This window comes from Mauremys reevesii, linkage group 2 (assembly GCF_016161935.1).
Source record: "Mauremys reevesii isolate NIE-2019 linkage group 2, ASM1616193v1, whole genome shotgun sequence".
In the NCBI taxonomy this organism is placed as follows: Eukaryota; Metazoa; Chordata; order Testudines; family Geoemydidae; genus Mauremys; species Mauremys reevesii.
The window spans coordinates 1302344-1324894 of record NC_052624.1 but is presented as its reverse complement, the minus strand read 5'-3'; the positions used below and the strand labels follow the sequence as shown (position 1 = coordinate 1324894).

The 22551-nt window shown below is 65.0% G+C and overlaps 1 protein-coding gene across 11 annotated transcripts in view; it reads right to left on the bottom strand.

The window, feature by feature from the left end:
• KCNH2 (potassium voltage-gated channel subfamily H member 2) overlaps nt 1-22551 on the bottom strand; it is a 155999-nt gene that overhangs the window by 15082 nt on the left and 118366 nt on the right. For all 11 annotated transcript variants that reach the window (XR_005593978.1, XM_039524175.1, XM_039524178.1 and 8 more), the window contains 3 exons: nt 5018-5446; nt 2142-2529; nt 1122-1321 (listed from right to left, as the gene is read on the bottom strand). Coding sequence is in view for 10 of the 11 variants with exons in the window: in XM_039524175.1 (XP_039380109.1) it covers nt 1122-1321; nt 2142-2529; nt 5018-5446 (1017 nt within the window). In the remaining variant the exon portion in view is untranslated. The remainder of the gene's footprint in view (nt 1-1121; nt 1322-2141; nt 2530-5017; nt 5447-22551) is intronic.

The following is a 22551-nucleotide window of genomic DNA, read 5'->3' as shown; positions in this document are numbered from 1 at the left end:
CAAAGGTGCATCTAAAGGTGTTGGAGACAAAGGGGTCAGGTGACCTCTGGGCCCGGGAAAGAAGCGGAGGAGAGAGGAGGGGCCGGAGGGGGTTGGGCAGACTGGAGCTGGCTGGAAAAGGAGGGGAAGCAGGGAGAGAGGGCTCTGATCCCCGGGGGGGGCTGTGGGGCCCCAAGATGGACCTAACCGGGGGATCCTGTTATCTGTGCCTGCAAGACCTGTGCTGGACTGTGTCCTGTCGCCTAAATAAACCTTCTGCTTTACTGGCTGGCTGAGAGTCCTGGTGAATCGCAGGGAGCTGGGGGTGCAGGGCCTGGCGCCCCCACACTCCATGACACAGACGTGCTAAGGCTCAGAGAGGTGCGGCTCCAGGAGGTGGAGGGGCCTGACCCCGAGAGAGGGTGGACCCCCGAGAAGGGCTGTTGCACTGAAAGAGGCCCCCCCCACGGAGCGCACGGGGACAGAAGTGGGCACGATCTGTGAGTCCGTGACAACGGATATACAGGTGTGGGTGGGTGTGCTCATGTGTCTGTGTGTGTGTGTATGTGTGTGTATGGATCTGTACGTCTCTGTGTGTGTCTGTACATCCCTGGCTGTGTAGAGGGGGGTGTGTGTGTCTGGATGTGAAGGGGTGTGTGTATCTCTGTGTGGGGTGCGGGGGGGGGGGGGGGGGCACAGTTTCTGGCCAACCCTCTGTCACCTGGCAGCTAATGGCCAGGCCCTTCCCCGCTGCAAAGGGATGCTAAACCTCTGTGTTACTGGCTGGCTGAGAGTCACGTCTGACTGCGCAGTGGGGGGGCAGGACCCTGTGGCCCCCCAGGACCCCGCCTGGGCGACTCGCTGTGGGAAGCGCACGGAGGGGCAGAGGATGCTGAATGCTCCAAGGAGAGACCCAGGAGGTGAAGCCGTGGGAGCTTCTTGCCCTGCAGACAGGCTGCTCCGAGGGAGAGGAGGCTCCCCAGAGTCCTGCCTGGCTTGGTGGGGAGCAGCTCCAGAGCAGCGCCCGGGGACTCCGTGACACGCGGGGTCCATCAGGGGAGCTGGGTGTGTCGGGTCCGTCGGGGCGCTGGGTGACTCGGGGAGCCGGCCACACTGAGTGCAGGGGCCGTGCCACAGCTCACCGCGTTCATGTCGATGCCGTTGGTGTAGGACCAGGCGTGCTGGAAATACTCCTCCAGGCGCTGGCGCAGCGGGTTGGGGATCTGGTGGAAGCGGATGAACTCGCGGACCCGCAGCATCTGGGTGTGGTAGCGGGCGGTGCCCGAGTAGAGGCGCTGGATGATGGCCGAGACGTTCCCGAAGATGCTGGCGTACATCAGGGCTGGAGGCAGAGGCAGCAGGTGAGCGTGCGGACGCACACACGTGTGCATGAGCACACACATACACACTCACACACACATACGCAACCCCCTTCCCCGCCACACCTCCCAGCATGCTCCCCTGGGACGGGTGGGATGGGGCAGGCGTGGGGCAGGCAGGGGATGGGCAAGAGGCGGCCGCAGGTGTGGGTGAGGCAGAGAGAGGGCGGTGGCAGGCAGGGGACAGGTGTGAGGCAGGCAGGGGGCAGATGGGGTCAGGCAGGGGTCAGGGTCAGGCAAGGGGAGCAGGTGGGCAGGGCGGGCGCAGGCAGGCGTCGGCAGGGGGCAGGCAGGGCTGGCAGGCAGGGGGCAGCACAGGCAGGGGGCAGGAGGGGCAACACAGGCAGGGGTAGGCAGGAGGCAGGGCGGGTGCAGGCAGGGGTAGGTAGGGGGCGGGCAGGCAGGGCTGGCAGGCAGGCAGGGGGCAGGTGGGCAGGCAGGCAGGGGGCAGGCAGGGGGCAGGGTGGGTGCAGGCAGGGGCAGGCAGGGGCAGGTGGGCAGGCAGGCAGGGGCAGGCAGGGGCAGGGTGGGTGCAGGCAGGGGCAGGCAGGGGCAGGTGGGCAGGCAGGCAGGGGCAGGTGAGCAGGCAGGCAGGGGGCAGGCAAGGGGCAGGCAGGGGGCAGGCAGGCAGGGGCAGGCAGGCAGGGGCAGGCAGGCAGGGGCTGGCAGGCAGGGGCAGGCAGGGGCAGGTGGGGCAGGCGGGGCAGGCAGGGGCAGGCAGGGGCAGGCGGGGGGCAGGCAGCCCCCGCAGGCAGCCCCCCCCCGGCCCGGCCCCGCACTCACAGCCGATGAGCATGACGCAGATGGAGAAGATCTTCTCGGCGTTGGTGTTGGGGGAGACGTTGCCGAAGCCCACGCTGGTGAGGCTGCTGAAGGTGAAGTAGAGCGCCGTGACGTACTTGTCCTTGGTGCTGGGCCCCGGCAGCGAGGCGTTGGCGCCCAGGGGCTTGCCGAGCTGCTCGCCCAGCGCGTGCAGCCAGCCGATGCGCTGCTGCTCCACGTTGCCGATGGCGTACCAGATGCAGGCCAGCCAGTGGGCGATGAGGGCGAAGGTGCACATGAGCAGGAAGAGCACGGCCGCCCCGTACTCCGAGTAGCGATCCAGCTTACGGGCCACGCGCACCAGGCGCAGCAGCCGGGCCGTCTTCAGCAGTCCGATCAGCGTGGTGGTCTGCGGGCAGAGGGGCCGGGGTCAAAGCCACGGGGACCGTTCTGCCCACCCCGCCGGCCTCCCGCAGAGCCCAGGGCCCTGCATCCGGCCCGGCCTGTCCGGGCTCCCCCCGGGGCCCTGCATCCGGCCCGGCCTGTCCGGGCTCCCCCCGGGGCCCCTGCATCCGGCCGGGCCTGTCCGGGCTCCCCCAGGGCCCCTGCATCCGGCCGGGCCTGGCCGGGCTCCCCCCGGGGCCCTGCATCCGGCCGGGCCTGTCCGGGCTCCCCCCGGGGCCCCTGCATCCGGCCCGGCCTGTCCGGGCTCCACCCCCGGGGCCCCTGCATCCGGCCCGGCCTGTCCGGGCTCCACCCCCCGGGGCCCCTGCATCCGGCCGGGCCTGTCCGGGGCCCCTGCATCCGGCCGGGCCTGTCCGGGCTCCCCGGGGCCCCTGCATCCGGCCCGGCCTGTCCGGGCTCCCGGGCCCTGCATCCGCCCGGCCTGTCCGGGCTCCCCCAGGGCCCCTGCATCCGCCCGCCTGTCCGGGCTCCCGCCCCTGCATCCGCCCGCCTGTCCGGCTCCCGGGCCCCTGCATCCGCCGGCCTGTCCGGCTCCCCGGGCCCCTGCATCCGCCCGGCCTGTCCGGCTCCACCCCGCCCCTGCATCCGCCAGGCCTGGCCGGGCTCCCGGGGCCCTGCATCCGGCCCGGCCTGGCCGGGCTCCACCCCCGGGGCCCCTGCATCCGGCCGGGTCTGGCCGGGCTCCCCCCCCCGGGGCCCCAGCATCCGGCCCGGCCTGTCCGGCTCCCACCCCCCGGGCCCTGCATCCGGCCGGGCCTGTCCGGCTGAGCCAGAGCAGGGCTGTTAGAGACGTCCGTGTTCGGCTGCTTTCCACACAACCCCCAGGTCCTTCCCCGAGCTGCTGCGCCCCAGGCTACAGCCCCATCTGGGGAGCGCCCCCCTGGCCCCCGGCCCCAGCTGCCCCTGGGTTACTCGGATTAACGCCCATTACGACACCGGCCAGGCCGGGCCAGCGGCTCGCCAGCGTTTGTCCTGGGGCCCCTGTCACAGCCCCCCCCGCACACATTACAGCCATGGTCTGAATCTTTAACACCACTAGAAATGCGGGCGGCGGAGCGGGGCTGGGGGCAGCCCTCACTGAATAACCTCGTGCCCCCCGGAGCCAGGCCTGGCCAAGCTGGGGCTCCTCAGAGGTTAACATGCGGCTCCTTGTACAGGCCCTGACGCCGGGGCTGGAGCCACAGGTGCCGGGTGGGGGCTCAGTGCTCAGACCCTGCTCTGCCACGGGCCCTGCCCCCACTCCAGAGCCTCCTGCTGACTGGGAGGTGTGGGGAGGGAGGGGGCTGCCGGTGGGTGGGAGGCGCTGGGATCGGGCTGACGTATGACTGTGGCTCTGGCAATGCACACTGGTAAATTCTGGCTCCTTCTCAGGCTCAGGTTGGCCACCCCTGACGGGGTCCCGACCCCATTTCAGAGCCCCTGGCCTGGGGAATACTGAGTCCTGCCCCGTGTGCAGGGGACTGGACGAGGCGACCTCTCGAGGTCGCTCCCAGCCCTACGACGCTGTGATTCTCTGATCTCCTTCCCACGAGCCTGGACAAAGGTGCTGCAAGAGCTTGATGACGGCTGTGTGTGCCTCAGTTTCCCCACCTGCTGCACTGTTACCTGGGGCGGGGAGCTGCTCTCAGGGCAGGCCGGGAGTCGCTAGCTGCCGGGGCCCAATGGCAAATCCAATTGCTGGGACACGGAGCTACAGCCCCCAGCTCGGGACCACAGGGCTGGGGGACGGGGGGTACGCGGGGGTCGTGGGAAGCAGTCGGGGCTCTCACCCGCACTCTGGCCAAGGAGGCCGCACAGACAGACAGACGGACGGAGCCGGACCCGAGGGTTCCCCACAGCCGGGCTGGGCTCGGGGCTGGCCAGGACGGACCCTGCTTCACCCTTCACTGCCCCGGGCTGCCCGACGGGCCCCTAGGCCGGGCGCCAGCTAACGAGTGAACCCGGCTGTGCCCACGCTGGGAGCGTCCCTGCCGGGGCTGGGGGAGGGGCCCTGATCCCTGCGAGCGGCCGAGTCTCCCTCAGGGGCTGTCTCGGGGGACTCGCTGCCCGGAGCTCACGGGGCCGGGGGGCTGCAGGCCCAGAGGGCCAGTCTAGGGGTGGTGAGGCCGCGTGGCTCACCCTGGAGGCAGAGCGGGACCCCCAGGGGGCTGGCCCAGTGAAGGGGTCTCCCAGAGACCGTCCCGGGGGGCGCAGCCCCGAGCCTGTAGGTCTGTGACAGGGGGTGGGGCTGGAAGGCGGCTGGGTGGGACAGGGCTGGGCTGGAAGGTGGGTGGATCAGATGGGGGTGGGGCTGGGCAGTTCCTGGGTTGGACGGGGGTGGGATTGGATCAGATGGGGCGGGGCTGGAGAGGGCCGGGGTTATACAGGGGTGGGGCCAGGCCCCCACCCCCACGGCAGGGCCGGAGTCGCGCCAGGGCCAGCGCGGTCGTTACCTCCTCGGAGCCGGAGCCGGAGCCGAAGACGAGCAGGTCGAAGGGGATGGCGGCCACCATGTCGATGAGGAACCAGCCCTTGAAGTAGTGGATGGCGATGCGGCCCGGCTGGCTCACCACCTCCTCGTTGGAGTTGACGTAGGTGGTGCGGAAGTTGATGAGGATGTCGATGAGGAACATGATGTCCACCAGCAGGTCCACCACGTTGATGGGGCTGCAGTAGCTGCAGTTGCGCCGGACGTCCTCCTGCTCCTCGCCCAGCAGGAAGGCGGCCGAGTAGGGCGTGAAGACGGCCGTGTAGATGACCAGCAGCAGGATGAGCCAGTCCCACACCGCCTTGAAGGGGCTGTAGTGCAGGATGGTCCATCGGTGGATGCGCGGTGCCTGCAGCTTGTACTCCGGGAGCACGTCGGCCCCGAGGGACAGGACCTGTGGGGACACACGGGGCTGGGGAGCCGGGCGACGAGCCTGCCAGGCAGGGCCATGGGCATCCCGCGGCGTGCCCAGAGCCCGGCCCCCAGCATGCAATGCTCCCGCCTGCCCGAGCCCCCGCCCGCTTCCTGAACACCACGCCGCCCGCTCAGCCCCCGCCCGCTCCCTGAGCCCGGCCCCCAGCATGCAATGCTCCCGCCCGCTCAGCCCCCGCCCACTCCCTGAGCCCGGCCCCCAGCATGCAATGCTCCCACCTGCCCGAGCCCCCGCCCGCTCCCCAAACACCACGCCGCCCGCTCAGCCCCCGTCCACTCCCTGAGCCCGGCCCCCAGCATGCAATGCTCCCGCCTGCCCGAGCCCCCGCCCGCTCCCCGAACACCACGCCGCCCGCTCAGCCCCCGCCCGCTCCCTGAGCCCGGCCCCCAGCATGCAATGCTCCCCCCAGCCCGAGCCCCCGCCCTCTCCCCGAACACCACGCCACCCGCTCAGCCCCCGTCCGCTCCCTGAGCCCGGCCCCCAGCATGCAATGCTCCCGCCTGCCCGAGCCCCCGCCCGCTCCCCGAGTACCACACCGCCTGCTCGGCCCCCGTCCACTCCCTGAGCCCGGCCCCCAGCATGCAATGCTCCCGCCTGCCCGAGCCCCCGCCCGCTTCCTGAGCCCGGCCCCCAGCATGCAATGCACCCCCCTGCCCGATACCCCCCCCGGTCCCAAATCACCACCCCGCCCCCTCCGCCCACTTCCACTCCCTGAGCCCGGCCCCCAGCATGCAATGCTCCCGCCTGCCCGAGCCCCGCCCGCTTCCTGAACACCACGCCTCCCGCTCAGCCCCGCCCGCTCCTGAGCCCGGCCCCAGCATGCAATGCTCCCACCTGCCCGAGCCCCGCCCGCCCCCAAACACCACGCCGCCCACTCAGCCCCGTCCACTCCTGAGCCCGGCCCCAGCATGCAATGCTCCTGCCTGCCCGAGCCCCGCCCGCTCCCGAGTACCACGCCGCCTGCTCGTCCCCGCCCGCTCCCTGAGCCCGGCCCCAGCATGGAATGCTCGCGCCCGCTCAGCCCCCGCCCACTCCCTGAGCCCGGCCCCCAGCATGCAATGCTCCCACCTGCCCGAGCCCCCGCCTGCTCCCCGAACACCACGCCGCCTGCCCGAGCCCCCGCCCGCTCCCCGAACACCACGCCGCCCGCTCAGCCCCCGCCCGCTCCCTGAGCCCGGCTCCAGCTCCCAGCATACAATGCTCCCGCCTGCCCAAGCCCCCGCCCACTCCCCGAGTACCACGCCGCCTGCTCGGCCCCCGTCCACTCCCTGAGCATGACACCCCCCAGAGCCCCCCCATTCCCTGAGCACGGTGCCCCCTACTCAGGGCCGGCTCCAGACCCCAGCGCGCCAAGCGCGCGCTTGGGGCAGCGTCCCGTGGGAGGGTGGCAGGCGGCTCCAGTGGACCTCCCGCAGACGTGCCTGCGGAGGGTCTGCTGGTCCCGCGGCTTCGGTGGAGCATCCGCAGGCACGTCTGCAGGAGGTGCACCGGAGCCGCGGGACCGGCGACCGCCAGAGCGCCCCTGCGGTGTGCTGCCCTGCTTGGGGCGGCGGGATTCCTAGAGCCGCCCCTGCCCCTACTGAGCGCCCCACCCTGCTCCCTGAGCACGGCACCTCCTGTCCACTCCCCGAACACAGCGCCCCCCGCTGAGCCCCCGTCCACTCCCCAAGAATGATGCCCCCGTTGAGCTGACCCCCTCCATTCTCTCCAGGACGGCGCCCCCTGCTGAGCCCCTCCTCCCTTTGGCCCAGTGCCTCCTACCGCCGCACTGACTGAGAGGGGATGGTGCCCCCAGGCCTGGTGTCTGTCTCTCTGGCCTGTTCTTTGCTGCCCCCCCCCCCCATCTAAGAGCTGCACCCAGTGCAGGGTGGGAGCAGGGCCGGTGCTGAGAACCCCCCAGACAGCCCTGCACCTCTCGAGCACCCGGGCAGCACATCAGCTGTGTCTGGGGTGAGTGGGGGTGATGGCCACACACACTGGGCCCCTGCACAGGAGCACGGGGGGCTGCCGGTGCACCAGGAGCGTTAAGTTGGAAGCAGCTGCGCTGCTGAGCTGTGACGTCATTGATATAAACTGGGACCACATAGATCATTGTTGCAACCAAGGTCGTGTAGTGGCACCAGGGCTGCCCGGGGGGGGGGGCAATTTGCCCCAGGCCCTGCAGGGGCCCCCACGAGAATACAGTATTCTATAGTATTGCAACTTTTTTATGGAAGGGCCCCCGAAATTGCTTTGCCCCGGGCCCCCTGAATCCTCTGGGCAGCCCTGAGTGGCACCAAATCTTGTGTAAAGGGGGTCACATGAGGTGTCTAAGAGCAGGTTCTGGGTGGCTGGTTCTGGTTACGCTGTCTGGGTGTGTGTATCGTTTTTGTATTTAAAGTTATAAGTATTGGCGCTATCCTGGCTGTGACGGTGCCCCCGTAAGGCTTTATGGAATATGCTTATGAATGTCTAGGTGACAGAACTGGAATATGTTCTGTCTACGTGTGCCATGTGCCATCTCTCTGTGAAGGTTTTGCTCTCCTGAATCTCTTCCTCCTGGCTGTAGGCACGTGCACTGGTGTATTCCAAGATACGAACACTGGCTGGGTACTGGCTTGATTTTAAGTAGCCTCAGTAAAGCTTTTGGGCAGCTTCTTGAGAAAAATGCACATTAAGTGCCCAGTCAAAAACCATTTAAGCCAACAATGAATTTGAAGACGCCAATCCACATCTGAGCTCTATCTGCAAACTGAGTCCTGCAGGGACATGTGACTCGCCCATGTGACTCCAAAACTCCATCTTGGAGCTGGACTTTGCATAGGAGAGAGGAGGGGGTCTCAGCCCACAAGAGAAAGTCTATTTAAACCCCTGGGAGACCCCCTCCATTTTCTCTTCAGCTGGCTCAAGAGAGAGCCCCCACCCCCCAGGATACCTGAAAGAGACTGGAACAAAGGACAGTGACTGCAGGGGGTGGGAGCGATTGCTGGACCCAGACTAGCAGGAGACTGGTCTGTAAAGGAAGCTCACTGGAACTGGTGAGGTGTTATCTGTATTCAGTTTTCTTAGAGATAGACTTGCCTGTTCTATTTTATTTTGCTTGGTAATTCACTTTGTTCTGTCTGTCACTACTTGGAACCACTTAAATCCTACGTTCTGTATTTAATGCAATCACTTTTTACTTATTAATTAACCCAGCGTATGTATTAATACATTGGGGGGGGGGAACAGCTGTGCATCTCTCTCTATTAGTATCAGAGACGTGTTAGTCTGGATCTGTAAAAGCAGCAAAGAGTCCTGGGGCACCTTATAGACTAACAGAGGTACTGGAGCATGAGCTTTCGTGGGTGTTATAGAGGGTGAACAATTGATGAGTTTACCCGGTATAAGCTTTAAACAGGGTAAACCGGATTGATTTGGGGTTTGGACCCCATTGGGAGTTGGGCATCTCAGGCCTTGGCTACACTTGCAAATTTGCAGCGCTGCAGCAGGGTGTGAAAACGCAAATTGCGGCGCTGCAAAGCGCCAGTGTGGTCAAAGCCCCAGCGCTGTCCGTTATTCCCCACAGGGAGGTGGAGTACGGACAGCGCTTTGAAGTGCAAGTGTAGCCAAAGCCTCAGTGTTAGAGACAGGAACACTCCTGTGAGCTGCTTTCAGTGAAGCCTGCAGCTGTTAGGGGACGTGGCTCAGACCCGGGGCTGGGTTTGCAGCAGGCTAGTGGGTCTGGCTCAAACCAGGCAGGGCACTGAGCTGATGGGGGCAGGAAAGCAGGGGCAGCAGTCTGGGCACATCAGTTGGCAGCCCCAGGGGGGGTTCTGGGATCCCGCCCATCACACTCTGAATATCAAATCTGTGCTGTGCTTCTGGGTGACACCCCAGACAAGTTGGTGTCAGCTCTGCCTAGCCTGCTTGATGGCCCACTAAGGACCATCAGCTACAACTGACCCATTGAGAGAAGCAGCTACACCTTGTGGCTCAGCAAGGCAGGGACCTGGCTATGGACAGAACTCTGAGGTTTTTCCAGGCCATGTGCTGGGCAGCTTCTCTTTGGAACAAAGGAAGCAGAGACCACATGGCAAGAGACTATAAAAAGCTGCTGCATCTCCTCCATCTTGTCCTCAATCCTGCTTCTTGCCTCTGGAGGGACCTTGCTACAAACTGAAGCTCTGCACAAAGGACTGAATGACCCATCCCAGTGGGGGATGTTCCAGAGACTTGATTTGAACCTGCCGTTTATTCCATCACTGCTACAAGCCTGAACTAAGAACTTTGCCATTACTGTATGTAATTGATTCCATTTAACCAATTCTACCTCTCATCTCTACCTTTTTCCCTTTGTAAATAAACCTTTAGATGTTAGATTCTAAAGGATTGGCAACAGCGTGATTTGTGGGTAAGATCTGATGTGTATATTGACCTGGGTCTGGGGCTTGGTCCTTTGGGATCAGATCTGTTTGCAGGTGGCAGCCATTGCTCACATGCTCCCTTGAACGTTCCCAGGCAGACTTCTCATGTGGATTGGAGTCTCCCAAGGCCTATTGTCAGTTAAGTGTTTCTTGATTGGGCACTTAACTTGCAAATTCCCTTCTAAAGAAGCTGACCAAATGCTTCACTGAGGCTACTTAGAATCAAAACACAGAGATACCAGTTCAGAGCCAATATTCATAACTTCAACTACAGAAATGATACACACATACAGACAGCACAATCATACCCAGCAAACCAGAGCCTTTCCACAGACACCTCACACGACAACCTTTGTACAATATTTGCTCCAAATATATGAGTGGTTGCACCAATGATCTATACGTCACAGTGACCCAAGTGCTTTCAACAGTAGATTTACAAGACAGAGAATGGCGATAATCTTCTCTGAACGTAGTAATAAAAATAGTTCACCAGCCTCACTACTTAGATCCAGCCTATCTTGGTGGATACCTTCCAAAGCCAGTAATGACGGCTGCAGTTATTTTAAGACAACAGCCAAAAATCGCTCATGAGAAAGCCAGTGGGTTTTCCCAGGTTGGACTAATCTGAACTTCAATCCCAGCGTATCTTCTATTTATTTCCAAGATGCTGAGTCCTTTTGGACTCTTGCTGAAAAAAAGAGTATTAAAAAGCCATTAAATTTATGGCTTTTTAATGTCTTTTGAAGATTCTGCAGCTTGTACTAGTGCTAGTTGGAGTAGATGGCCTCTGCAGTGTGTATAGGAGAGATTAGGGTTACACTTTTCTCTGAGCAAAGCTTGTGCTCCACCATGTCTTCCAGAGAAGTTTGCAGCTCCATCAGATGCACAAGCAGCCATCTGTTTGGGGTCCAAGTGACAAGCATTTAACTCTTGTAAGATGTCACAGATGCACCTGATGTGTCTTCTATAACCTGAACATCTAGAAACGCATCTACTGGCCTACCCCCGACATCAAGATAACATTCACCATGACTTCATACTTGATGTCCATTTGCAGGCGTGAAATCAGGAAGGCCAAATCACACTTGGAGTTGCAGCTAGCCGGAGATGTTAGGAGTAACAAGAAGGGTTTCTTCAGGTGTGTTAGCAACAAGAAGAAAGTCAAGGAAGGTGCGGGCCCCTTACTGAATGAGGGAGGGAACCTAGTGACAGAGGATGTGGAAGAAGCTAATGTACTCAAGGCTTTTTTTGCCTCTGTCTTCACGAACAAGGTCAGCTCCCAGACAGCTGCACTCTGCAGCACGGTATGGGGAGGAGGTGACCAGCTCTCTGTGGAGAAAGAAGTGGTTTGGGACTATTTAGAAAAGCTGGACGAGCACAAGTCCATGGGGCCGGATGCGCTGCATCCGAGGGTGCTAAAGGAGTTGGCCGATGAGATTGCAGAGCCATTGGCCATTATCTTTGAAAAATCATGGCGATTGGGGGAGGTCTCGGATGACTGGAAAAAGGCTACTGTAGTGCCCATCTTTAAAAAAGGGAAGAAGGAGGATCCGGGGAACTACAGGCCAGTCAGTCTCACCTCAGTCCCTGGAAAGATCATGGAGCAGGTCCTCAAGGAATCAATTCTGAAGCACTTTGAGGAGAGGAAAGTGATCAGGAACAGTCAGCATGGATTCACCAAGGGCAAGTCATGCCTGACTAACCTAATTGCCTTCTATGATGAGATAACCGGCTCTGTGGATGAGGGGAAAGCAGTGGATGTGTTATTCCTTGACTTTAGCAAAGCTTTTGATACAGTCTCCCACAGTATTCTTGCCGGCAAGTTAAAGAAGTCTGGGCTGGATGAATGGACGGTAAGGTGGATAGAAAGCTGGCTAGATGGTCGGGCTCAATGGCTGGTGATCAACAGCTCCATGTCTAGTTGGCAGCCGGTTTCAAGTGGAGTGCCCCAAGGGTTGGTCCTGGGGCCAGTTTTTTTCAATATCTTCATTAATGATCTGGAGGATGGTGTGGACTGCACCCTTAGCAAGTCTGCAGATGACACTAAACTGGTAGGAGTGGTTGATACGCTGGAGGGTAGGGATAGGATACAGGGGGCGTAGACAAATTAGAGGATTGGGCCAAAAGAAATCAGATGAGGTTCAACAAGGACAAGTGCAGAGTCCTGCACTTAGGATGGAAGAATCCCATTCACTGCTACAGACTAGGGACCGAGTGGCTAGGCAGCAGTTCTGCAGAAAAGGACCTAGGGGTTACGGTGGACGAAAAGCTGAATATGAGTCAACAGTGTGCCCTTGTTGCCAAGACGGCTAATGGCATTTTGGGCTGTATAAGTAGGGGCATTGCCAGCAGATCGAGGGACGTGATCATTCCCCTCTATTCGACATTGGTGAGGCCTCATCTGGAGAACTGTGTCCAGTTTTGGGCCCCACACTACAAGAAGGATGTGGAAAAATTGGAGAGAGTCCAGTGGAGGGCAACAAAAATGATTAGGAGGCTGGAGCACATGACTTACAAGGAGAGGCTGAGGGAACTGGGATTGTTTAGTCTGCAGAAGAGAAGAATGAGGGGGGATTTGAAGCTGCTTTCAACTACCTGAAGTGGGGTTCCAAAGAGGATGGATCTAGAATCATAGAATCATAGAATCTCAGGGTTGGAAGGGACCTCAGGAGGTATCTAGTCCAACCCCCTGCTCAAAGCAGGACCAACCCCAACTAAATCATCCCAGCCAGGGCTTTGTCAAGCCGGGCCTGAAAAACCTCTAAGGAAGGAGATTCCACCACCTCCCTAGGGAACCCATTCCAGTGCTTCACCACCCTCCTAGTGAAATAGTGTTTCCTAATATCCAACCTGAACCTCCCCCACTGCAACTTGAGACCATTGCTCCTTGTTCTGTCATCTGTCACCACTGAGAACAGTCTAGATCCATCCTCTTTGGAACCCCCTTTCAGGTAGTTGAAAGCAGCTATCAAATCCCCCCTCATTCTTCTCTTCTGCAGACTAAACAATCCCAGTTCCCTCAGCCTCTCCTCAGAAGTCATGTGCTCCAGCCCCCGAATCATTTTTGTTGCCCTCCGCTGGACTCTCTCCAATTTATCCACATCCTTCTTGTAGTGTGGGGCCCAAAACTGGACACAGTACTCCAAATGAGGCCTCACCAGTGCTGAGTAGAGGGGAATGATCACATCCCTCGATCTGCTGGAAATGCTCCTACTTATACAACCCAAAATGCCATTAGCCTTCTTGGCAACAAGGGCACACTGTTGACTCATATTCAGCTTTTCGTCCACCGTAACCCCTAGGTCCTTTTCTGCAGAACTGCTGCCCAGCCATTCGGTCCCTAGTCTGTAACAGTGCATGGGATTCTTCCGTCCTAAGTGCAGGACTCTGCACTTGTCCTTGTTGAACCTCATCATATTTCTTTTGGCCCAAAAGAACTGTTCTCAATGGTACCAGATGACAGAACAAGGAGCAATGGTCTCAAGTTGCAGTGGGGGAGGTTTAGGTGGGATATTAGGAAACACTATTTCACTAGGAGGGTGGTGAAGCACTGGAATGGGTTCCCTAGGGAGGTGGTGGAATCTCCTTCCTTAGAGGTTTTTCAGGCCCGGCTTGACAAAGCCCTGGCTGGGATGATTTAGTTGGGATTGGTCCTGCTTTGAGCAGGGGGTTGGACTAGATACCTCCTGAGGTCCCTTCCAACCCTGAGATTCTATGATTCTATGACCAGCACAGAGCAGAGCAGAAGAATCACTTCTCGTGTCTTGCTTCCAACACTCCTGTTAATACAGCCCAGAAGGATGTTTGCTTTTTTTGCAAGTGTTACACTGTTGACTCATATTTAGCTGGTGATCCACTCGGACCCCCCGATCCCTTTCCGCAGGACTCCTTCCTAGGCAGTCACTGCCCATTGTGTGTGTGCTAGCGATTGTTCCTGCCTAAGGGGAGCACTTTGCATTGGTCCTTATTGAATTTCATCCTGTTTACTTCAGACCATTTCTCCAGTTTGTCCAGATCACTTTCAGTTTTAATCCTTATCCTGCAAAGCACTTGCAGCCCCTCCCAGCTTGGTATCGTCCGCACACTTTCTAAGGGCCTGGCTACACTTGCAGACGTTGAGCGCTGGGAGTTAAACCCGCCCTCGGAGGGCGCAGAGCAGAAGCGCTGCAGGCTGTCCACACTGACAGCTGCCAGCGCACTGGCGTGGCCACATTTGCGGCACTTGCAGCGGCATTGGGAGCGGTGCATTATGGGCAGCTATCCCAGCATGCAAGTGGCTGCAATGTGCTTTTCAAATGGGGGGGGAAGTGTGACAGGGAGTGTGACGTGTGTATGTGGGGGGAGAGAGAGTGGGGTTTGGGGGGGCTGAGAGCATGTCACCATGCTGTCCTGTAAGCTCAGTCAGCAGCAGACCCCCGCCCCCTCTCACACAGCATTGCACACGAATGGTCGCGTTGTCCCGGAGCAGGTAAGCAGCCGGCTGTCAGAAACGGAGCTTTCAAAGGGCATTTCCGCGGGCCTGCAGCGAGCGCAGAACAATGGCAAGAGTGGCCACTTGACTTAAGGGGATTACGGGACGTTTCTGGAGGCCGATCAGAGCGTAGTAACCCAACCACCCCCCAGGTACGCACCCAGCGCTGCCGTGACACCGCCCCCCACCCAGGGGTACGCACCCAGCGCCGCCGTGACACCGCCCCCCAGGTACGCACCCAGCGCCGCCATGACACCACCCCCCAGGTACGCACCCAGTGCCGCCGTGACACCGCCCCCCAGGTACGCACCCAGCGCCGCTGTGACACGGCCCCCCAGGTATGCACCCAGCGCCGCCGTGACACCGCCCCCCAGCCAGGGGTATGCACACAGCACTGCCGTGAGACCGCCCCCCAGGTAGGCACCCAGCGCCGCCGTGACACCGCCCCCCAGGTACGCACCCAGCGCCGCTGTGACACGGCCCCCCAGGTATGCACCCAGCGCCGCCGTGACACCGCCCCCCAGGTACGCACCCAGCGCCGCCATGACACCACCCCCCAGGTACGCACCCAGCGCTGCCGTGACACCGCCCCCCAGGTACGCACACAGCGCCGCCATGACACCGCCCCCCAGGTATGCACCCAGCGCCGCCGTGACACCGCCCCCCAGGTATGCACCCAGCGCCGCCATGACACCGCCCCCCAGGTATGCACCCAGCGCCGCCGTGACACCGTCCCCCAGGTATGCACCCAGCGCTGCCGTGACACCGCCCCCCAGCCAGGGGTATGCACACAGCACTGCCGTGAGACCGCCCCCCAGGTATGCACCCAGCGCCGCCGTGACACCGCCCCCCAGGTACGCACCCAGCGCCGCTGTGACACGGCCCCCCAGGTACGCACCCAGCGCCGCTGTGACACGCCCCCAGGTATGCACCCAGCGCCACCGTGACACCGCCCCAGGTTCGCACCCAGCGCCGCTGTGACACCGCCCCCCTGGTACGCACCCAGCGCTGCCGTGACACCACCCCCCAGATACGCACCCAGCGCCGCCGTGACACCGCCCCCCAGGTACGCACCCAGCGCTGCCGTGACACCGCCCCCCAGGTACGCACCCAGCGCCGCCGTGACACCGCCCCCCAGGGCCGCACCCAGCGCCGCCGTGACACCGCCCCAGGTACGCACCCAGCGCCGCCGTGACACCGCCCCACCCCTGGTACACACCCAGCGCTGCCATGACACTGCCCCACCCCTGGTACACACCCAGCGCCACCGTGACACCGTCCCCACCCCTGGTACACACCCAGCGCCACCGTGACACTGCCCCACCCCTGGTACACACCCAGCGCCGCCATGACACTGCCCCCACCCCCTGGTACGCAACCAGCGCTGCCATGACACTGTCCCCTGCCCCTGAGTACACACCCAGCGCCGCCGTGACACCGCCCCCCAGGTACGCAACCAGCGCCACCGTGACACCGCCCCCACCCCCTGGTACGCACCCAGCGCCGCCATGACACCGCCCCCCACCCCCTGGTACACACCCAGCACCGCCGTGACACCGCCCCCACCCCCTGGTACACACCCAGCGCTGCCAAGACACCGCCCCACCCCTGGTACGCAACCAGCGCTGCCATGACACTGTCCCCTGCCCCCGAGTACACACCCAGCGCCGCCGTGACACCGCCCCCCAGGTACGCACCCAGCGCTGCCGTGACACCGCCCCCGACCCCAAGTACGTGCCCCGACCTGCCATGACACTGCCCCCCCCAGGTATGTGCCCAGCGCCGCTGTGACAGCACCACCCCATGCTGCCGTTGGGGTGACCAGCCCCCCTGGCAGTGTGGGTGGGGGGGGCAGGCTGGGTCCCTCAGGGCTGCGGGGGTGGGCGGGACGTGCCGTGGGGCGGTGACCAGCCCCCCTGGCAGTGTGGGTGGGGGCAGGCTGGGTCCGTCAGGGCTGCGGGGTGGGCGGACGTGCCGTGGGGTGACCAGCCCCTGGCACTGTGGGGCTGGCTGGGTCCGTCCGGGCTGGGGGGGTGGGTGGGACGTGCTGTGGGGCGGTGACCAGCCCCTGGCAGTGTGGGTGGGGGCAGGCTGGGTCCATCAGGGCTGCGGGGGTGGGCGGGACGTGCTGTGGGGCAGTGACCAGCCCCCCTGGCAGTGTGGGTGGGGGGGGCAGGCTGGGTCCCTCAGGGCTGCGGGGTGGGCGGGACGTGCCGTGGGGCGGTGACCAGCCCCTGGCAGTGTGGGTGAGGGGGCAGGCTGAGTCCTCAGGGCTGCGGGGTGGGCGGCCCGTGCCGTGGGGCGGTGACCAGCCCCCCTGGGAGTGTGGGTGGGGGGGGCAGGCTGGGTCCCTCAGGGCTGCGGGGTGAGCGGGACGTGCCGTGGGGCGTGACCAGCCCCTGGCAGTGTGGGTGGGGGCAGGCTGGGTCCTCAGGGCTGCGGGGTGGGCGGGACGTGCCGTGGGGCGGTGACCAGCCCTGGCACTGTGGGGGCAGGCTGGGTCCGTCAGGGCTGCGGGGGTGGGTGGGACGTGCCGTGGGGCGGTGACCAGCCCCCCTGGCAGTGTGGGGGGGGGGGGCAGGCTGGGTCCGTCCGGGCTGCGGGGGTGGGCGGGACGTGCGGTGGGGCGGTGACCAGACCCCCTGGCAGTGGGGGAGGCGGGGGCCGGCTGGGTCCCGCTGGGCTGGGGGGGTGGGCGGGACGTGCCGTGGGGCGGTGACCAGCCCCCCTGGCAGTGTGGGGGGGGGCAGGCTGGGTCCGTCAGGGCTGCGGGGGTGGGTGGGATGTGCCGTAGGGCGGTGACCAGCCCCCCTGGCAGTGTGGGTGGGGGGGGCAGGCTGGGTCCGTCAGGGCTGCGGGGGTGGGCGGGACGTGCCGTGGGGCGGTGACCAGTGTCCCTGGCTGGCCAGGACCCGTCTTACCCGTCGGCGTTTGGCCCGGAGGCCCCTGCTCCCAGCAGCAGCCAGTGCTCGTCCCGAGGCAGCTCATGGCCCGGCGCTGCGCCGTGTGCCCCCGGGATGGGGGGCGGTGCACGGCGGGTGGCGCGGCCGCATGTCTTGCCAACGTGCCGTCCGGGGCCAGCAGAGCCGTGCCAGCTGCCAGGGCAAGGTGCGAGTGCTGCCCACTGGCTCTGGGACGCCCCTGCAGCTGCTCCCATCCGTCCCCCGGCTCAGGTCCCTCCCCCGCTCGCCGCACGGGGATTAGCTGGCTGGCAGCTGAGGCACCGGGGCTATAAATAGGGTCCCCAGAGCCATGGGGAGGGGCCCGCCCGGACACCCCTCCCCTGGCCACTCCCTAATGCACAGGTGAAGGATCAGTTGCCGCAGGCGCTCACTGAATACTGGATACAGGGTCTGAGACGCTGTCACGGGGTCCCCGGGCGATGCCCTGGAGCTGCTCCCCACAAAGCCAGGCAGGACTCTGGGAGCCTCCTCTCCCTCGGAGCAGCCTGTCTGCAGGGCAAGAAGCTCCCACGGCTTCACCTCCTGGGTCTCTCCTTGGAGCATTCAGCATCCCCTGCCCCTCCGTGCGCTTCCCACAGCGAGTCCGCCCAGGAGGGGTCCTGGGGGGGCCACAGGGTCCTGCCCCCCCACTGCGCAGTCAGACGTGACTCTCAGCCAGCCGGGGACACAGGAGGGTTATTAGCCGACAGGACACAGTCCCAAGCAGGGCTTGTAGGTACAGCCAGGGCCCTCAGCCAGGTCCCTCTGGGGGGTGGGGAGCCCAGACCCCGGTTCTGGGCCTTCACATCCAGGGGCGGCTCTAGAAATTAGGCTGCCCCAGGCAGCGCGGTGCGCTGCGCCGCCCTTCCTCGGTCCCGCGGCGGGTCCCCTCTTCCCGCGGCTCCGGTTGAGCTCCCGCGGCAGGTCCACCGGAGCCCCGGGACGAGCGGACCTGCCGCAGGCATGCCTGCAGGAGCTCCCGCGGGCACGGCTGCGGACGGTTCGCGGGTCCAGCGGCTCCGCTTGAGCTGCCGCAGTCATGCCTGCGGGAGGTCCAGCCGAGCCGCAGGACGAGCGCCCCCTCCGCAGTCCGGTGGACCTCCCGCAGGCATGACTGCGGCAGGTCCACCGGCCCAGCCTGCCGCCCCCTAGATTTGGCCGCCCCAGGCAACAGCTTGGTTTGCTGGTGCCTAGAGCCGCCCCTGTTCACATCCCCCCCACCCCCAGCCAGCTCCAAACTGAGCCTCCCTCCAGCAGCCTCCCCCAGCCCCCCCGGCTCCTCCCCCAGCCTTGGCCCAGCTCCCCAGGCCGAAGGGTCACGTCCCTCCCCCCACCCGGCTCAGGTGACAGGCTGAAGTCACCCCCTGGTATCCCACCCCCATGAGTATTGATGCAGACAGTCCCGGTAACACCCCACCCAACATTCCCGGTCAATCCTCCCTACGCGGTCACAGTCACTGACCCTGCGGGACACCCCTCAGTCCTTCCAACGGGGGCGACCCTCCCTGGGGCAAACCGGTTCCTTATTCCCAGCCGGGACGGGTCCGGTTCAGCTCCAGCCAGGGGATCTCATCCGGGCCCTGCCTGCCGGAACCAAGGGCCGTCTGCCGCAGAGCCCCCTCCCCTGCCCGGACCGCGCTCACGGCACCGCCGACCCCTCCCCCGCCCAGCCCGCGCTCACGGCACCGCAACCCCTCCCCGCCCAGACCGGGCTCTCGGCACCGCTGACCCCTCCCCCGCCCAGCCCGCGCTCACGGCACCGCCGACCCCTCCCCCGCCCAGACCGGGCTCACAGCACCGCCGACCCCTCCCCCGCCCAGCCCGCGCTCACGGCACCACCGACCCCTCCCCCGCCGAGCCGGCGCTCACGGCACCGCCGACCCTCCCCGCCCAGCCCGGGCTCACGGCACCGCCGACCTCCCCCGCCCAGCCGCGCCACGGCACCGCCGACCTCCCCGCCCAGCCCGCGCCACGGCACCGCCGACCCTCCCCGCCCAGCCGCGCTCACGGCACCGCCGACCCTCCCCTGCCCAGCCCGCGCCACGGCACCGCCGACCCTCCCCGCCCAGACCGGGCTCACGGCACCGCCGACCCTCCCCACCCAGACCAGGCTCACGGCACCGCCGACCTCCCCTGCCCAGCCCACGCCACGGCACCGCCGACCCTCCCCGCCCAGACCGGGCTCACGGCACCGCCGACCCTCCCCACCCAGACCAGGCTCACGGCACCGCCGACCCCTCCCCTGCCCAGCCCGCGCTCACGGCACCGCCGACCCCTCCCCCGCCCAGACAGGGCTCACGGCACCGCCGGCCCCTCCCCCGCCCAGACCGGGCTCACGGCACCGACGGCCCCTCCCCTGGAGACACTAACCCAGCGAGCTCCGGCAGCCCCTCCCGGGAGGCAGGTTTCCCAGCCCTCGGCTCATCCCTGTGGCCCTTTGCTGAGAGTGGGCCCAGCCCAGCCCCAATGGCTGGTCTCACTGAGCAGCCCACATAGGCAATTCCACCTCCAGCCACTCCTGACCCACAGCCCCTGCCAGCCCAGCCCTCTGCCCCCGCAGCTCTGCCGATGCCCCTCACTCCTGACCTGCAGCCCCTGCCAGCCCAGACAGGGGTTCTGCCTCCCCAGCTCTGCCGGTGCCCCCCACTCCCGACCCGCAGCCCCTGCCAGCTCAGCCCTGCCGGTGCCCCCTACTCCCGACCCGCAGCCCCTGCTATCCCAGGGCTCTGCCTCCCCAGCTCTGCCGGTGCCCCTCACTCCTGACCCCACATATGCAGCCCATCTCTCCTGGCCCCCCACCCCCTATGGTCCTGCCCCGTTGGGCACGTCTGAGCCAAGCCAGGCAGCTCTGGGCCCTGGGGCGGGTTGGGGGCTCCCCACAGCTCCCTCTCCCCCAGCAGGGAGTCACAGCCCTGCTCAAAGCCGGCTGACGCGTGCCAAGCCGCGGGCAGGTGGGGAGTGTGGGCGCAGGTTTATGTAACGACCCGAAACAAGGAGCAAATGCAGCCATGTCTGTAAACACCATCCACTCCCCCCCCCCACCCGCTGGGGACCTCGGGACAGGGAGCGCAGCTGGTCCCTTCCCCCGGCACAGAGCCCTACGGGGGGGTCCCCTCCCCCAGTGCACAGCCCTACGGGGGGGTCCCCACCCCCGGCACAGAGCCCTACAGCGGGGTCCCCTCCTCCAGTGCACAGCCCTACGGGGGGGTCCCCTCCCCCGGCACAGAGCCCTACAGCGGGGTCCCCTCCTCCAGTGCACAGCCCTACGGGGGGGTCCTCTCCCCCCGCACAGAGGTGGCCCCCCCAATCCCACAGGGCTCTCCCTGCCCTGACGACATGAGTCCAGCCACATGCAGCCGGAAGCCCAGCGAGACGCCTGATGTGGCCCCATGTAAACCTCCATGGCAGCAGCATCATTAGAGGTGGAACCCCGGCGTCCGGGACCCTTGGGGTACGTTCCAGCTCCCACACTCAGCAGACACAGAGACCTCTCCCTCCCTCCAGCCCCCCAAGTCAGTGCCTGGCTCTCCTGCCTCTGAGCAGCAGGGGGCGCTCTCACCCATGCGCCCACCGCCCCCAAGCCCCTAGCCCAGGCCCCAAGGCTGCGCTGAGCAGAGCCCGTCCCTCCCCAGGGCAAACCCCCACAGCGGGGAGAGCAGCTGGGAGCCACGGTGCAGCTGATTCTACGCCCCCCGCCCCAGCGGGGACAGGCCCCTGCCCCATTCCCCGCCCCCCTGAGCCAGCCAGTCCCTGCCCTGGGGCCGGATGGGAACCAGCGCCCCCCAGCGGGGACAGGCCCCTGCCCCATTCCCCACCCCCTTGAGCCAGCCAGTCCCTGCCCTGGGGCCGGATGGGAACCAGCGCCCCCTAGCGGGGACAGGCCCCTGTCCCATTCCCCGCTCCCCTACCAGCCAGACCCCGTCCCGGGGCGGGATTGGAGCCCCCTGAGGGGACAGGCCCCACTCCCCGCTCCCCTACCAGCCAGACCCCGTCCCGGGGCGGGATCGGAGCCCCCAGAGGGGACAGGCCCCGTGCCCCATTCCCCACTCCCCTACCAGCCAGACCCCGTCCCGGGGCGGGATCGGAGCCCCAAGAGGAGACAGGCCACGGGCCCCACTCCCCACCCCCCTACCAGCCAGACCCTGTCCGGGGCGGGATCGGAGTCCCCAGAGGGGACAGGCCCCAGGCCCCACTCCCCACCCCCCTACCAGCCAGACCCTGTCCGGGGCGGGATCGGAGTCCCCAGAGGGGACAGGCCCCGGGCCCCATTCCCCGCTCCCCTACCAGCCAGACCCCGTCCCGGGGCGGGATCGGAGCCCCCAGAGGGGACAGGCCACGGGCCCCATTCCCCGCTCCCCTACCAGCCAGACCCCGTCCCGGGGCGGGATCGGAGCCCCCAGAGGGGACAGGCCCCGTGCCCCACAGCCCTACCAGCCAGACCCTGTCCGGGGCGGGATCGGAGCCCCCAGAGGGGACAGGCCCCACTCCCCGCTCCCCTACCAGCCAGACCCTGTCCGGGGCGGGATCGGAGCCCCCAGAGGGGACAGGCTGCCCAGGTCTGGCTCTGCTCCCAGACCCAGCTTGTTCATTGCTGCCTGGCAGCAGAGGGACCACACGCCAGCCCCTCTGTACCTTCTCGTCCCGGCTCTGCCCAGCTCCGCAGGGCGCATCGTTATCCAGGCAGAGGCAGGTGCCACCCAGGGAGATGCCAGGCATGGGTCCCGCTCTGGCCGGGGGGGTGGTGCTAGGGGGGGCTGAGAACTGGAGCAGCTGCAGCAGCATCCTCACGGCCGCCCTGTGTGCCACGCTGAGCCCATGGTGCGGCGTCCACGCTCACCCCAAGCCCATGGGGCGCCGGGGAGCCAGCGCGCTGCTGTCCTGCTGCCCCTGTGCAGAACTCCTGCCTGCGGGCACCCTGGGGAAGCGGCATGGGCATCCGTGGGGAGCAGGGACCCAGGCGGGAGAGAGTGACAGAGCTGCCAGCCAGCAAGAGAGCGAGGGAGACGCGCCGAGTGGAGAGGAAAATTATTGGGGCGGAAATTTTACCCAGCCTGCCCTGCTCTCCCAGCAACAAAGAGCCAAGAGGCGCGCGGGCCGGACCCAGCCGGAGCCTGGGCACCCCCTCCCCTGCCCGTTAACCCTGAGACAGCCGGGGCTCCTGCCCACATGCAGCGGGGTGTGCACGGATGGATGTCACAGCAATCGCGGAGGGGTGTGAGTGGTGCCCATGCAGGTGTGTGTGTGTAAGCGCGTGTGAGCCTGGGC